At 36.6% G+C, this 16,864-nt stretch overlaps 1 protein-coding gene across 3 annotated transcripts in view; it reads right to left on the minus strand.

Annotated features, from left to right (window-relative positions):
• The window catches only part of HMGCLL1 (3-hydroxy-3-methylglutaryl-CoA lyase like 1), a 191,553-nt gene that overhangs the window by 23,241 nt on the left and 151,448 nt on the right, over positions 1-16,864 (minus strand). The window contains exon 8 of one of the 3 annotated variants that reach the window (XM_060615783.3): positions 12,029-15,057. The exons of the other annotated variants lie outside the window; for them this stretch is intronic. Within the exon in view, the coding sequence (XP_060471766.1) occupies positions 15,007-15,057 (51 nt within the window). The 3' untranslated portion in view covers positions 12,029-15,006. Of the gene's footprint in view, positions 1-12,028; positions 15,058-16,864 lie in introns of those variants that run through there. 3 annotated transcript variants of the gene reach the window in all.

Raw genomic sequence — 16,864 nt, forward strand, 5'->3', positions numbered from 1 at the left:
TGCCTCATAATCAGTAAGGTAGTGGGAAGGACTAAAACCAAATAGGCAGAGATTTGCTAAATTTGAAACACCCTTTGAGTAGAATACTTGGCACATAGTAAGAACAAGAACATAACTAATTTCTTCCTTCATGTTACTTTAGTAAATTTACTTAATGAAAATTAATGTATTTTGGTATTTCCCTTAAAACCATCCTTTGAATAAGAGAAACCAACCATCACTTTATCAGAATTTCAAAAAACCATCAAATTAGACCATCATTTTGCAAATTAATATTTTATATTTTAAATGTACTTGGACTCTGAACTTAAACTGAAGAAGTACTCAAGACAGTCAATAATGCCACTCTGGCAGCTGCAAAACTACCCTAAATACGTGAATAATGAAGTCATCCTATTTATAACTTAGAAACATTAAATAGTAGCAAAATTTAATAAGAATATAAATGGCTGTGGGGAGCCTGGATGGCTCAGTTGGTTAAGTGTCTGACTCTTGATTTCAGCTCAGGTCGTGATCTCAGGGTTCGTGAGACTGAGGCTCATGTTGGGCTCTGTGCTGACAACATGGAGCCTGCTTGGAATTCTCTCTCTTCCTCTCCCTCTCCCTCTGCCCCTCCCTCACTCCCCACTCCTCTCTTTTCTCTCAAAAACAAACATTAAATATATATATATATATATATATATATATATATATATGTGTGTGTGTGTGTGTGTGTGTGTGTGTGTGTGTATGTGTGTGTATACATATATATATGTGTGTGCATATATATGGCTCTTTACTAGTAGGGTATAAGAGGGGCACCTGGGTGGCTTAGTCTTAAGTGTCTGACTTCAGCTCAGGTCATGCATGATCTCATGGTTCATGAGTTCAAGCCCGGTATTGGGCTCTGTGCTGACAGCTCAGAGCCTGGAGACTGCTTCGGATTCTGTGTCTCCGTCTTTTTCTGTCTCTTCCCCATTCACACTCTGTATCTCTCTCTCTCAAAAATAAATAAACATTAAAAAAAAAAACTACAAGGTTAGAAAGTTTGTATGATTCATTGTGATCCATATGAATGACAAATACATCAAATCAAGACATTCAGTCCCATCAGATATGCAATATACGCATGTGATTATGGGGCCTTTGGGGCATAACTAATACAAATCTCTGCCATAATTAGAGTCAATACTTTAGAAACTTTAAAAAAGACATAATAGGTAGGGTGTTTTGTTTCTCTATGCTTACTTTTCTAAGAGAATTACTTCCTTTCTCAAAAGAGGCTATTTGCTCTCTTGGGACCTTGCCTTCCTCAAAACCTTCACCTTTATATATTGGAACTGTATACAAAATCATTTCCATTCTTCCTGTGCTAAACATGTATGCTCTCCTCTTAAACTTTGTTTTGTTCTCTTCTTCATTTATACGGCATCCTAGCTTTCTCCTCCCTGCCCACTCTCCCCCCATGACTTCCAAAACTCTCCTCTCTCCACACATCTGCCTTCATCCTCTTCAAGCTGGAATAACAACTATATGATTTTAATTTCATCTAGAGATTTAAGTTTCAAAATGTAATCCATAATATGCCAATATAGAATCTTATAAATTCTTTTGATCAGTTTAGATCAATTTAAAGTAGAGCATGCAAATGATCAATGAAAATGCTAGTCTTCTTTAGCTGTACTTGGATAAACTATTGTAAAATGGTCTAAGGATTATTTTGAATATCACCTAAGACCAAAACTGATTATGCAAAGTTCCCTTATTATAAGCATGCCTCAGATGCTTATCTCATATTGCTGCTATATATTTCATCTGGTAGACTTCTCAGAAGTAACGTGAAAAATGGGTACACCTAACACGACTATCACAATTAAAACATGGCTCGTGAAGGAAAATTGTGCATGGATGGTACAAAGAGTCTCTTCCCACATGGAACAATACATGTTGTCAAAAGTCACAAAGAGATTATGTTCGGGTTGGGTTGGGGTGTTGAGTCCATACAGTCTTTATCTGAGAAAAGAGATAAAGATATGTGGGAAAAAATGGCCTTTGCAATGTAAACAATTCTGTAACTCTTTTAAAGCAAATGAAAAGAAATGTTATAATTCCTAATTTAAATTACTTACTGTTAGGCCTTTCTTTTCATTGTTTCATTGTTTCTCTTTAATAGTTAGAGGGGTGTCTGGGTGGCTTAGTCAGTTGGGAGCCACTGACTTTGGCCCAGGTCATGATCTCACGGTTCACAAATTCAAGCCCCGCATCAGGCTCTGTGCTGACAGCTCAGAGCCGGGAGCCTGCTTCAGATTCTGTACTTCTCTCTTTCACTCTCTCTGCTCCTTCCCAGCTCATTCTCTCTCTCTCTCTCTCTCTCTCTCTCTCTCTCTCTCTCTCTCTCTCAAAAATAAATGAAAACATTAAAAATTTAAAAAAAAGAACTATTAAAAATTTCTAGAAAAGTTACACTAGAACATAGAACTTTCCAAAGTGCTCCTATGAGACAATAAAATATATTTTGATACAGGCATTTCAAAATATAATAATAGATACAAATTTTTGGTCTAAAACTGTAGGTCAACAGCAGATTTTCTAATATCTCAAAGTATCTACTTCTGTTACCTAAATGTAGTAACCCCCTGGCACTTCTCCAGATGGAATCATCGCTGAAAGAAAGGGAGCTTTGTCTTTTGTTCTGTTTCTGATTGAGCTGTTCATCTTTCTACTCCACATACTCTTGTGTTCCTGACAGAACACATGGGACATGCTTTCAGTATAAAATATTTCCAATCTCTTTTGAATGCCTTGAGTCTCACCTTTAGGGCCATACTGTGTATGTACAGGCTCATTAAAAAAAAAAAAAAAATGAGTATCCAAAACATGGGAATCAGGAACCACATAAAACTTATTAGATAAAATGTCTCATTTTATTTTTATTGTAGCTTGTTTTATTCCTTAATTTTTATTTACTTTAAATATTGGTAATGAGACTCTTATATAGTCTCCTAGGATTAAAATTTCTGTCAAGACACACATTTCTAGAAACAATGACTGTGAACAATATTAACACTAAATTCCAAGAGAAATTAATTCTCAATTGTTAATATGTGATAGCAACTGAAAAAACGTCTGTATCATTACAGTTTCATGAGGATGATTTGCTGATTTAAAAAAAAATTGAGATTATATAGGAAAAAATATTAGACTCCGAGCTGCAGAAATCAAATTTTAAAAAGACAAAGTAAGAGATGTAAAAGTCTTATTCTGCAGCCATAACAGTGATAATGTGACGTAGTGATTTAATGTTTTAAGAAAGCCCTCTACTGTCAGGCCTCTATATACCCACCTGGATATACATCTATAGGGTATTTTTAATAGATATAAGCTAAAACAAAGTTCTCCAAATATAAATAATATGGCAGTAGCTGAGCCTGACATTTGGTTCTGTGACTCAAATTCATTCAGATTAATAACCTAGTGAGGATTAAAGATAAAGTTTCCTCTGTGTGGATTACCATAGGTAAAACCAACAGCCTCTCCTACTTTGTAGCCTTTTAGAATTAATTAACTGTTGATCATTGTCTCAAGCATTCTGATCCTATCTAAGCTCCAGATAAAATCAGTCCTGAAGGCTTCTGTGTCATAAAGAAGTCTTTCCTGACTGGAATTTGATAAGGCAATTTCTCCTATCTTGTTCTAAAACTTTTCTTGTTTACTCTGCCTTTTGTTTTGTTTTTCTTATTACATTAGCTTTATTGAAAGATAATTGACATGTAACATTATGTAAGTTTAAGGTATACAACGTGCCAATTTCATACATTTATGTATTGCAAAATTATTACCACCATAGCATCACCTAATACCTCTATCCAGTCAATTACCATTTCTTTTTTGGGGTGACAATATTTAAGATCTACTCAAGTAACAACTTTCAAGTATATAATATAGTATTATCAGCTATGGTCACCATACTGTACATTAGATCCCCAGAACTTGTTAATCTTACAACTAGAAGTTTGTACCATTTGACCTGCCCATTTCCTCCACCTGCCAGTGTCTGGTAACCATTGCTCTACTCAGTTTCTCTGAGTACAGCTTTTTTAGCATTCACATATAAGTGCCATCATACAGAATTTGTCTTTCTCTGACTAACCTAACTAACGTACTATGATGCCCTCAAGGTGCACCTAAGTTGTCAAAATTGTCTTTGCCATCACTGAGTGTGTGTATCTACACCACATCTTCATCCATCAAAGGACACTGAGGTTGTTCCGTATCCTGGCTATTGTAAATAATGCTGTAATGAGCATGAGGTATAGGTAGGTCTTTTTTTTTTAAATCTTTTATCAGAAAAAAAAAATACTGCATAGGCCTTAATACCTGAACATCAAGTATATTCATGAATAGTGAGTATCTTCTCGTAAACAGTTTTAGGTATGAGACCCAGATGGTACCCCTTAGGGTAAGAGTTTTAGCCACTACCCCAATAAGCCCCATCCCCTCACAGCTCAACTCTGCAGTACACATTGGGGTGCAAACCAAAGGTAGCTCCCAGGAATATTTTTTCTTCAGGTGCCAAAGATCCCCAAGTGATCTCAACATCCACCCCTTCCTGTTTTTACATTCGCTTGTCTGCAAGATAGCTGCTTAGCACAGGTCAGTAGTGAAGCTCTGATCAAAAATACATAATATACAAAAACAAAGAAGAAACATATTTGGCCCCTTAAGACAAACCACCTCGATGACCTCCCCATCTCTCCAGGGCCACTCCTAGGAGCATAGATGTCTTGGAGAGGCCAATGCCACCCAGCTGCTTTCCTGGCTCTGTCACACCGCTGTCGTCTTAATTGTCTGTAACAATAAAAATAAGCATGTACAACATACACATCCACCCAGAAGTCTGGTTGGCCCCTAAGCCTTTGTTTCATGTTACAGTACTGGGGAGCATGTGCCCCCAAATGGTAGCCACCTGAACATCGCAGTAAGCTTCCTAGGAAACACAGTGTTACCCCCCCCCCCCATCGTCCTTCCCTCAGGTGGCTGTTGTCCGTTTTCTAACACACAGGCATCAATTCTTCAGGTCCTGTCTGTCCATGTCCACCCCAAAAGTTCAGTTATGTGTGTCATGGGGGTAAGGTCGGTCCCCAGATCCATGTTCAAATCTCCTCAATGAGCAGCTGTTGGGAGCTGTACAGATTTTTCTTGATGATTCAGAAGCCCATGCCCAGGGTCTGGGACTGGCTGAAGCCAGAGATGAAGGGAGAGTTGGCAGAGCTGAACAGCCCCTGGATCTTAGGCCAGAGGCATTAGTCCACATGCAGCACGAGGGTCAGCTGGAAGGTGGGTACCAGGATGGGGTTGAGGGCCATCTGACCAATGCTGTGGCAGCTCTTCCCCTATTTGACGCAGACATCCAGCAGTGCTCCTCACCAATCACTGGGTTTGTTTTAGGCCATGTGCAGTAGTTCCTTGCCCACCTGGCTCACCAGCTGGCTGGACATTGATGACAGCCATTTTAACAGGTATGAGGTAATATCTCATAGTTTTGATTTGCATTTCCCTGAAGATTAGTGATGTTGAGCACCTCTCTCTTTGTATCTGCTGGCCATCTGTGTGTCTTCTTTGGAAAAATACGTGTTCAGTTCTTTTGCCCACGTTTATTTGGGTTGTTTGCTGTTGAGTTGCATGAGTTCTTCATGTATTTTTCTTATCAATCCTTTATCAGATATATGATTTGAAGATATTTTCTCCTATTCCATAGGTTGCCTTTTTATTTTCCTGATTGTTTCTTTTGGTGTGCAGAAGCTTTTAAGTTTGATGAAGTCCCAAATAGCCTTATAGTTTATTTTCTGTTTTTGTAGCTTGTGCTTTTGATGTCATATCCAGAAAAATGCTTCCATGACCAATGTAAAGGAGTTTTTCCCTGTTTTCCTCTAGCAGTTTTAGGGTTTCAGGTCTTCTAAAGTTTCATCCATTTCAAGTTAATTTTTGTCAGTGGTGTACGATAGGAGTCCAATTTCATTCTTCTGCGTGTGGTTATCCAGTTCCCAACACCATTTGTTGAAGAGACCATCCTTTCCCCATTGAGTATTCTTGGCTCCCTTGCAAATAATAGTTGAACACATATGTGAGAATTTATTTCTGTGCTATGAATTCTGTTCCATTGGTCTATGTGTCTATTTTTATGCCAGAAACATACTGTTTAGCTTTGTAGTATAGCTGTATAGTAGAATTTGAAATCAGGCAGCATGATGCCTCCAGCTTTGTTCTTGCTTCTCGAAACTGCTTTGGCTATTTGGGACCTTTTCAGGTTTTTTTTTTTTTTCCTGTGAAAAATGCCACTGGAACTCTGATAGGGGTTACATCAAATCTGTAGACGGATTCAGTATGCACAGTGTGGACATCATAACCATATTAATTCTTTTTTTTGATTTAAAGATTTTTTTACTGTTTATTTACTTTTATATTAAATATAATTTGTTGTCAAATTGGCTTCCATACAACACCCAGTGCTCAACCCAACAGGTGCCCTCCTTAATGCCCATCACCCACTTTCCCCATTAATTCTTAAAATCCACAAATACAGGATATCTTTCCATTTGTTGAGTTTGTTCAATTTTGCTTATCAAAGTCTTAGAGTCAGAGTAGAGGCCTATTACCTCCATTATTGAATTTATTCTCAAGTATTTTATTGTTTTTGTTCATATGAATGGGTTTATTTTCTTTATTTTTTGGATGTTTTGTTGTTAGTGTATAGAAACACAATTGTTATCTTTTGATTTTGCATACTGCAACTTTGTTGAATTTAATAATTCTAGTCATGTTTTGATGGAGTCTAGGATTTTCTGTATGTAAGACAATAGCATCTGTAAACAAAGACAGTTTTCCTCCTTTCTTTATTTCTTATTTGATTGCTCTGGCTAGGACATCTAGAATTATGTTGGGGTGGTAAGGGGGCACTCCTGTCTTGTTCCTAATCTTAGAGGAAAAACTTTGAACTTTTCACCTTTGAGCATGATGTTGTTCGGGTATGTCATAAATGACATTTATAGATTTTGTTTTTAAGTTTCATGAACAAAGCTGTTACAATCATTTCAAAGAATATAAACTTAATAAATCAATATTGGGATACTTGTCATCTTTAAGACAGTGAATTCTCTCCCCCATGAACATTATATATCTAGCTGCTTATTCTGATTTCTTTGTATTTCTTAAATATAATTTTTAATTTGTGCAGGTTTTCATCAAAAGTTCAGTATATATTTGTTTTGAACACATATTTGGTTTCTTCTAGTATTCTATAGATTTTTTTAAATTTCTAACATGAATATTTTATTTAGTCTGTTATATCTTGATTGATAATTACTCTGTGTAGGAACACTACTATTTTGAATATTTTTTAGCCTGAAACTTTGCTGAATACTGTTAATACTATATATATTCCCATTCCCACAGCCACACAACGGTTACTACATATGATAGGACTGTCTACATGAAAATCCAAGAGAATATATATTCCATCACTATAAATAACCATTTGAAAATACATATGATTTTTAAAGTCCTAATTACTTTTTATTTCTTATTGTATTGGCTAAAATCTATACAGTGCTAAAACAGCAATAGACATCTATATTAGAAACAGGATCAATCAAAAAATAATCATTTTGTATAATATTCATTGTAAGGTTTTGGTAGATAATATTCATGAACTCCATCTAGGAAGGTATCCATCTACTCTTAGTTTAAAGAGGGTTTATCACGAGCAAGTATTTATCAATTTTTGTCTGCATTTCTTAAGAAATTGTTTTCTAATCTATATATGTTATATATGTTATGTTCACTTTCCTGTTATTGAAATAATCTTTCATTCATTTTTGGTATAAACGTTGGTGTCTTAGTTTGGGCTGTTACAATACTATCAACCATGTGGCTCATAAAACAACCATTTGTTTCTCACAATTTTGGACTCTGGGATATCCAAAATAAAGGTGCCAACAGATCTGATGTCTGGTGAGGTATCTCTTGCTGATTTTCAAATGGCTGTCTTCATTTTGTATTTTTACATGACCAAGACAGAAATCACCTCATTTCTTCTCCTAAGAGCCTAGTCTTTTTCATGAGAATTCTACTCTTGTGACCTAAGTACTTACCAAAAGTTCCTATCTTCTAAAAATATAACATGGGCTTTGTGATTTCAACATATGACTTGGCTGGGAGTGGGACACAAACATTGAGTTCATAAAAATTGGTCATGTTCTATTTATTCTTACTGCTTAATTTTGTAACAGTTTAAAATCTGTGGTGTTAAAAGTCTTCATGAGATTTTTTTCTTATTTTGTATTGGCATCTATACCCATGTATGTTTTCAGGTTGGTCTGGCTCCAAAACACTGCACTTAATCTCTATGCTGCACTATCATGAGTAATGGAAGTTGTTAAATAGCAAAAATTCAACAGAGTAAACTTTAAAGATCCAGTTTGCTTTATTAACGATTAATGAATCAGGCAGCATCCCATCTAGCAAGTAGATGGGAGCTCCAAAGAGTTACAGGGGGAAAGTTTTTAAAGGTAGGGAGCAGAAAAAATGAAATATTATTAGCAAAGAATCCACTGTTTTGGGCAAGGTCAGCCTCCTAAGGAGAATAGAAGGGGTCTATCAGTAAATTTCCCATGTTGACTGGTTAAAGGTTTTATTCCTCGGGGGTTGAAACTGCAGTTAAGTTAAGAATTAAATCTTGATTTACTGACTTGGGGCTTTAAACTAAGTGATGCCATTTTGGGCCTGTGGTTTCCTTTTTAACAGACTATAAGATTCTTAAGGGCAGAATCTATTTGTAGACCCTCTGAGCCTCAGTATTGAGCCCCAGAACCCTACTCCGTAAACCTCTGTGGTTAGTGGGCCAGACATTTGAGCAAAATTATGCCAGATGAGCCAAATTATTTTCACTAATCAAGAGGCAGTATCACCAGCCAAGCAGGAAGAAAACATAGTTTTGTAGGAAGCTGATAAGGGATGAACCTTTAGAATACTGGTAGCTGAAAGGAATGAAGTGCCAAGTTAAGAACAAGAGCTTTGTCAGTAAGTGCCTCAATAAACAAGGGGTGAGATTTCACTTTGTGAGCTAATATGACAACCTGAAATGATTCCTGTGCTTTAACTTGTCTCTTTCCACTGCCTCTTCCACAGTTCAGGCACAATAGTTCTCTGCTCTGAAGGAGAGCAATAGCAGTTTAAATGTATCTACATGACAATACATACGGTTTGATCATTGACCATCCCATCACTCCTGCAAAAAACATGGGGATCAATCAGCCTCCTCTCCCTTTTTCTCTCTTTCTTGCCTTCCTAATTTAGCCAATCATGAGGTCCTATTAATATTGGCTCCTAAATAAATTTCCAATAACCCCCTTCTCCTACTCTGCATTGTATATGCCCTAGACACAAACCCATCAATATCTCTTGCTTGATTCAGTAAAAGAGACTATCACCTGATCTGCTCGGTCCTATGTTCCTGGAATCAACCCTTTACAGATCTGCCAGAAAATTTTTTCTAAAGTACAAACTTAAAGTTCAAATATCATTTCCTTGTTTAAAATCCTTTGTGGCTTTCCATCACCTACTGGATGAAATCCAAGATTGTTACCATTGCTAGGGAGGCCCTTCATGTTTTGGCATCAGGATATGTTGTACTGCCCCATCTTTTATCATTGTCTTACATTATGTTTACATGACCATTTTCTTTGTTACCATTATCTTGAAGTTCATATTTCAACAACTTAAAACTTCTGGTAGATTCCCTCACAATATCTGTAACTTCCTTGTTCTTACCACAATATCTTTTCTGCCTGGAAATTTGCCTATATATGAACTAACTCTTCCTCATCTGAAATATTACTTATTCTAAGAAACTATGTTTTTGGAATAAAATTATGACTTCAACTAATAAAGATATCATTTTAAGGAGTTCTTAGACACATGTGAAAACATTTATTTCATGGATTTCCATGCCTGTAGTTTAAACTGTACAGCCTATATTCAATATAGAATATATTTCCTCTTTGTATTTTTTTCATATTTTCTTTGCAAATGTTTCAACAAGAGTCATATCAGATTTCTTTTGTATAGGCATCTATAATTAAGTTGTCATGTTACCTGAATGGATATTACCTAATTCCTGTTCCACCTTAGATCTAACACCAATTAAAATTGAATTAAATAATTCAACCAGAGCTCACTTAAGGAAAATTAGCAGACTTAAACAAACAAACAAACAAACCTCAGTTTCTGAATTGTTCACTGATTCACAGACTCCCCAAGTATCCTCACTGAATACAGGTGTTTTGTTCTTTTTGTACCCTTAGGTACTATAGTATCAGGTAGTTCTGTTTTCCACAAAGAAATCAAGAAAAAAATTCCTTTTTATATAAGAGATAGAGAGTTTCTATTGAAACTGTATATGTTTAGCAATATTTAGTCTCTATGACACACACAGTCTTTCTCCTAAAAAGTGGAACACTGACATGTAAATCAGCTGTGGATAATGCTGCAATAAACATGGGGGTGCAGATATCTCTTCAATACCCTGTTTTCAGTTCCTTTGTATATATACCCAAAAGGAGGATTACTGGATCATATGGTAGTTCTATTTTCAATTTTTTGAAGTACCTCCATACTATTTTCCACTGAGGCTAAACCAATTTACATTTCCACCAACAGTGCAGTAGATTTCCATTTGTTCCACATCCTCACCAGCATTTATTATCTCTTGTTTTTTTGATGGTAGCCATTATATCTCATTGTGGTTTTGACTTGCATTTTCCTGATAATAATGACATTGAACACTCATTATGCATAATAGTTAATATATAAACACCTGAATGTCCATGAACAGATTAATGCATAAACAAAATATGGAATAAATATGCAATGAAATATTCTTCAACTATGAGAAAGAAATCTCTCATTGCCAACAACATGGATGGACCTTGAGGTCATTATGCTAAGTGAAATAAGTCAAACAGAGAGGGGCACCTGGGTGGCTCAGTCAATTGAGCGTCTGACTTCAGCTCAGGTCATGATCTCACAGCTTATGAGTTCAAGCCCCGCGTCGGGCTCTGTGCTGACAGCTCAGAGCCTGGAACTTGCTTCAGATTCTGTGTCTCCCTGTCTCTCTGACCCTCCCCTGTTCATGCTCTCTCTCTCTCTCTGTCTCAACAATAAATAAATGTTAAAAAAATTTAAAAAAAAATAAACATTAAAAAAAATTAAAAAAAAAAGTCAAACAGAGAAAGACAAATACTGCATGGTATCACTTGTATGTAGAATCTTAAAGAAAGAAAAAGAATATGGGGCTCCTGGGTGGCTCAGTTGGTGGAGCATCCGACTTCAACTCAGGTCATGATCTCACAGTTTGTGGGTTCGAGTCCAGCATCGGGCTCTGTGCCGACAGCTTGTTCAGAGCCTGGAGCCTGCTTTGGATTCTGTGTCTTCTCTTTCTGCCCCTCCCCCACTCGAGCACTATCTCAATATGTCTCTCAAAAAAAATGTAGAAGAATTTTAAAAAATTAAAAAAAGAATAGAAAATGGTTAACAGAGATAGGGTGGGAGTGAGGGAAATAGGGAGAAGTTGGAAAAAGAGTACCAATTTCTAGCTATGAGTGAGTTCTGAGGATCTGATGTAAAACATGGTAACTATAGTTGATAATATTCTATTGTATAATTAAAATGTGTTACGGGCACCTGGGTGGCTCAGTCAGTTAAGCATCCAACTACTGATTTTTCCTCAGTTCATCATCTCACAGTTAGTGCATTTGAGCTTCAAATTGGGCTCCACTCTGACAGCATGGAGCCTGCTTTGGATTCTCTTACTGCCCTTTCTGCACTCATGCTCTCACTCTCACAATAAATAAATAAACTTTAAAAAAATGTGCTAAGACAGTAGAACTTACGTTCTCTCTGTCTCACACACACACACACACACACACACACACACACACACACACACAAAGTTATGTGAAGTGGTGGGTGTGTGGGGAATCCTTTCACAATGTATGCATATATCAAAACACAATGATGTACACTTTAAACATATATTTTTGTTATTTATATCTCAAATTTAAATTAAAAAGAAATAAGCAGTGGAAATACTGTGTGAGCAGCAGAACTGGGGATATGCCACGTGTGTGGTACAGGAACATAGTCCAGAAACACCTGTTAATGAAGTCTGTGTAAATTGATACTTAGGAGACAACTAGAGATTGTCCAGAGAAGGAGGCAGAAGTGTACCGTAAAGACCAGCCTGCCTATGTGAGGCCTCCAGCCCAGGGGATTTGAGTGAGGGGGAGCATGACAAGCAGTATGGTTGTGGTGGCAGGCCTAGGGCAGCCTAACAAGGGGTTGGAGATCTATTTTGAGAACTTAAGGCTACAGTGAAGTCACTAAAGACTTGAAGAAGAATGTGAGATCTTAGGTCTAATAATATACTCCATAAGGTAGCAATAGATTCAAGTTGAATGATTTTGAAATTATTGGAAAATTAATGATCAATTATCCTCTCACAATTACACAATTAAGTTCGATAGCAACCAATTTCACCACTTAGTAAAGTACAATATCTTTTTTCATTGCAGTATAATTAACGTACAATGTTATGTTAGTTTCAGGTGTATAACCTATTGATTCAACAACTCTGTACACTACTCAGTGCTCACCACAATAAGTACAGTCACCCTCTATCACCACACAACATTATTAAAACATTATTGACTATATTCCCTATATTGTACTTTTCATCTCCATGACTTACTAACTTTGTAACTAGAAGTCTGTACTTCTTAATCTCCTTTATCTCTTTTATCCATCCTCCCACTCCCCTCACCTCTGGTAACCACCAGTTCTCTGTATTTCAGAGATTGTTGTTTTCGGTTACTTTGTATTTTTAGGTTTCACATGTAAGTGAGATCATGATTATTTGTCTTCCTCTGACTTATTTCACTTGGCATAATACCCTACAGGTCTCATCCATGTTTTTGCAAATGGAAAGATTCCATTCTTTCTTATGGCTGAATAATATTCCTGTGTGTGTGTGTGTGTGTGTGTGTGTGTGTGTGTGTGTGTGTGTATGTACAACATCTTCTTTATCTGTTCATCTACTCATAGACACTTGGGTTGCTTCCATATCTTGACTATTATAAATAATGCTATAATGAACATGGGGACGCATATATCATTTCAAATTAGTGTTTTTGTTTTCTTTGGGTAAATACCCAGTAGTGGGATTACTGGACCATTTGATATTTCTATTTTTATTTTTCTGAGAAAACATGACTGCACCAATTTACATTCATACCAACAGTGTATAAAGGTTCTTTTTACGCTACAACATCACCAACACTTGTTATTTTTTGACTTTTTTCTTTTAGCCATTCTGACAGGTGTAAGTTGATGTGTTACTGTTGTTTACAGGTGAGGAAACATGGGGCATATGGAAGTTAAGTAATTTCCCCTAGGCCACAGGGTCAAACTTGGAACCTAAACATTTAGATTCCAGAAGCCCTGCTTGGAACTAGTGTTCTATATTCTCCCACTCAGGAGCTAAGATGCTATAGATTAAATCAGGAAAAACAATGAGTTGGCTTATCAGAAGCAATAGCTATGCTATATTTTTACATTAGGTATTTGTGTATTTGCATATTTATTTTGATTAGGGACCACATAGGATGTTTGAGGATAGAGAAAGCTAACCTCTTGTGTAGCATGGATTTATAGACCTATATTTAGTCATGTATATTTCTTTTATTTTCTAATTCATGTTATGAGTTTCAATCGAGGCCTTTTAGGATAGTATTTTGAAATTGGGACAAATATATTAATGCTGAAAAGAGGAACTTAGTGGAAGTAAAACACACACACACACACACAAAGATGTAAAATGACAAAAGCCCAAGCCACGAAATAGCAATTTTAAGCAAGGGTACATGACGTCAGGAGCAGTAAGCAGACTGAACCCACACTGAAGCTGAAGTGGGGAATAAGAAGTCCAAATCCTGGCTATGTTTTACTACTTTTCTGTATGCCCTATAGATACTGCAAGATATAGATGCAGCTATCGCCTAGTGATCTTGAAACCAGACATTCATGCAGTGACCCTAAAGGTGACCGATAACATGCAAATATATATTTGAAAGTAGTTGTGTTGTTTTATTCCATTGATTATTTGAAATATTTAAAGTAAGAGCAGGAGGGGTGCTTGACAGCTAGTTAGCAGAGAGGGAGGGACAGACAGAAAAGGGGAGAGCGGTGAAGGAAGGAGAGGAAGAGGAGCAAAAACTTGCTACTGTTTTTAATTTTCACTGGTCAAATGGCACCAGTGTAAAGGGGGCAAATTACTAAACCCAAGTATAAACAAAGAATCCAGGGGACTTCTTATATCACGGGATTGACACAGGTGCATATTCATCTTTCGGCACATTTGGGAAATGAAAGTTCGACTCTTTATTCAAATACCATGAGGTTATTTACAACTAGATCTGGAGGCTTCACATTTATTATCATGAAGTATAAAGCCAAATGTCCCTTTTTCAGGAGCACCAAAGATTAACAGATTAGAATGTTTTCCACATGTCCATTTTTACTGTCAAGAGAATTTTAAAGAAGTTTTCCAGCTTCCGCAGCTGAACCAGATGTCAGTGGATCCCACAGTGAAATAAAATTGGCAGAGTAGCCTTCTCATGACCCCGGTGTTGTTTTATCAGGGATCGGTTTTATGTCTAAGATCCATTCCTTGCTGAAGACTGTAAAGTTTTTGGGTCCAGTCTGCCACAATTACTGAAATCCGCTGATTTGTTTGAACCACTGAAACTAAGCAATATTTCTTGTAACTTTTCTCACATGATGCTATAATTGTTGTTTGTGTTGGCACAAGAAAAGTAAAGGGTCTTATTTCCACTGTGAGTTTCTGGTCTCTGGTTTCAGAAACATCAGTAGAGAATATTTTACCAGTCACATTTTTTGTTATGTAAATAAGTCCTAGGGATTTACACTATAGGCTCCTCCATTGTGTTCGCAAATGACCATGGGCTGAAAGACAGTGGATAGACACTTTGTAAGATAACTGTAGGAGGTAACGCAATACAAAAAAAGGTATTTTATTTTCATTGCTAGCTTTGGTTCAGGATTTCATGACCAGAAGTCCAAATGCAGTTATATGGATATATTTCATTCTTTTCTTTCTTTAATTTGTAATTTGTCACTGTTAATTTAAAAAGCATAAAGTAGACATGTAGTTTAAAACATAATAATATGAGGGGTGCCTGGGTGGCTCAGTCAGTTGGGCATCTGACCTTGCCCAGGTCATGATCCCGTGGTTTGTGTGTCTGAGCCCCATCGGGCTCTGTGATGACAACCCAGCCTGCTTTGGAGAGCCTGCTTTGGAGTCTGTAGCTCCCTCTCGCTCTCTGTCTCTGTCAAAAATACACAAACATAAAAAAAAATAATAAAATGAACATCCTGCTTACCTTACAGTTTAAGATAAAGCATCACTAATATTTTTTTTTAATTTTTTTGAGAGAGACAGAGAGAGACAGAGCGTGAGAGGGGGAGGGGCAGGGAAAGAGGGAGACAAAGATTCTGAAGCAGGCTCCAGGCTCCAAGCTGTCAGCACAGAGCCTTATGTGGGGCTTGAACCCACAAGCTGTGAGATCATCACTAATATTTTTGAATTCCCCTGCAAGCTCTACTTGATGACATGTGCCCTCTGCAAATCATGCTTTTGTTTTTCTTTATAGTGTTAAAATGATAGCTAATTTTGTCTATTTTCAAATCTCACATTTTTACATAACAAACATTACTTTAGGTATTCTTCAATAATTTGCTTTTTTCACCCATTATTAATTTTTGGAGACGAATCCTATGATTACACGTAGCTCTTAGATATTCCTTACCATAGCATATTTCATTATGTGAATATGCAATACTTTACCCAATTCATTTGAGATGGAAATTGGAGCTGATTCAGTTTTTATTATTAACATTTTTGCTATAAACTCACTGTATCTCCTGCTGTACATGTACAAGAGATTTTCTAAGTATATATCTCAATGAATTTCTGGATCATAGGGCAGGTACATGTTCAAAATTACTATAAAGAACCAACCTTATTCAAAAGTGGTTGTATCACTACATAGTCTCATTAGCAGGATGTGAGATTTTCTGTAAATCAACATTATTACCAGCACTGGATATTCTGGATATCCAACCCTGGATATGTCTGACTTTTAGCTGCTTGGCAATATACAAGGAATAAAATGGAATTGCTTATTTTCATCTGCATTTTTCTGATTAATAACACGGCATTTGTGTTCCCTTTTGTGTGTAATACCCAATGGAGTCCTTTGGCCATTTTCCTACTGGTTTCTTTCTTTCAAATATACATAGAGAAAAGAGCACAAATCATAACTGTACAGATCAACGAGTGTGCATAAGACCACCCACATCAGAAAACAGAATATCACCAGTCTAAGATGCCCTTCTCACATCACCCCCCCCCCATTATGCTATTCCCATCTTAGCATCTATCACTAATGGATGAGTTTTATATGTTTTCAAACGTTACATAATACAATATACACTTCATCATGTCTGTCTTCTCTTGATCAACAACTATTCTTGAAATTCAAACATGTTATATGTAGTAGGGTTTTGTTAATGATCATAAATGATAAATGCAGATACCACCATCTATATACATTCAATTGCTGACATGGATTTGAATTGCTTCCAATTTGGGGCTATTACAAAGAATACTAGTGTGAACATTCTTGAACATATTTTTTGGTGAACGTGTGTACATTTTGTTAGTATATATTTAGGAATGCAGTTGCTGAGT

The sequence above is a fragment of the Panthera onca genome, chromosome B2, assembly GCF_046562875.1.
Source record: "Panthera onca isolate mPanOnc1 chromosome B2, mPanOnc1 haplotype 2, whole genome shotgun sequence".
Lineage (NCBI taxonomy): Eukaryota > Metazoa > Chordata > Mammalia > Carnivora > Felidae > Panthera > Panthera onca.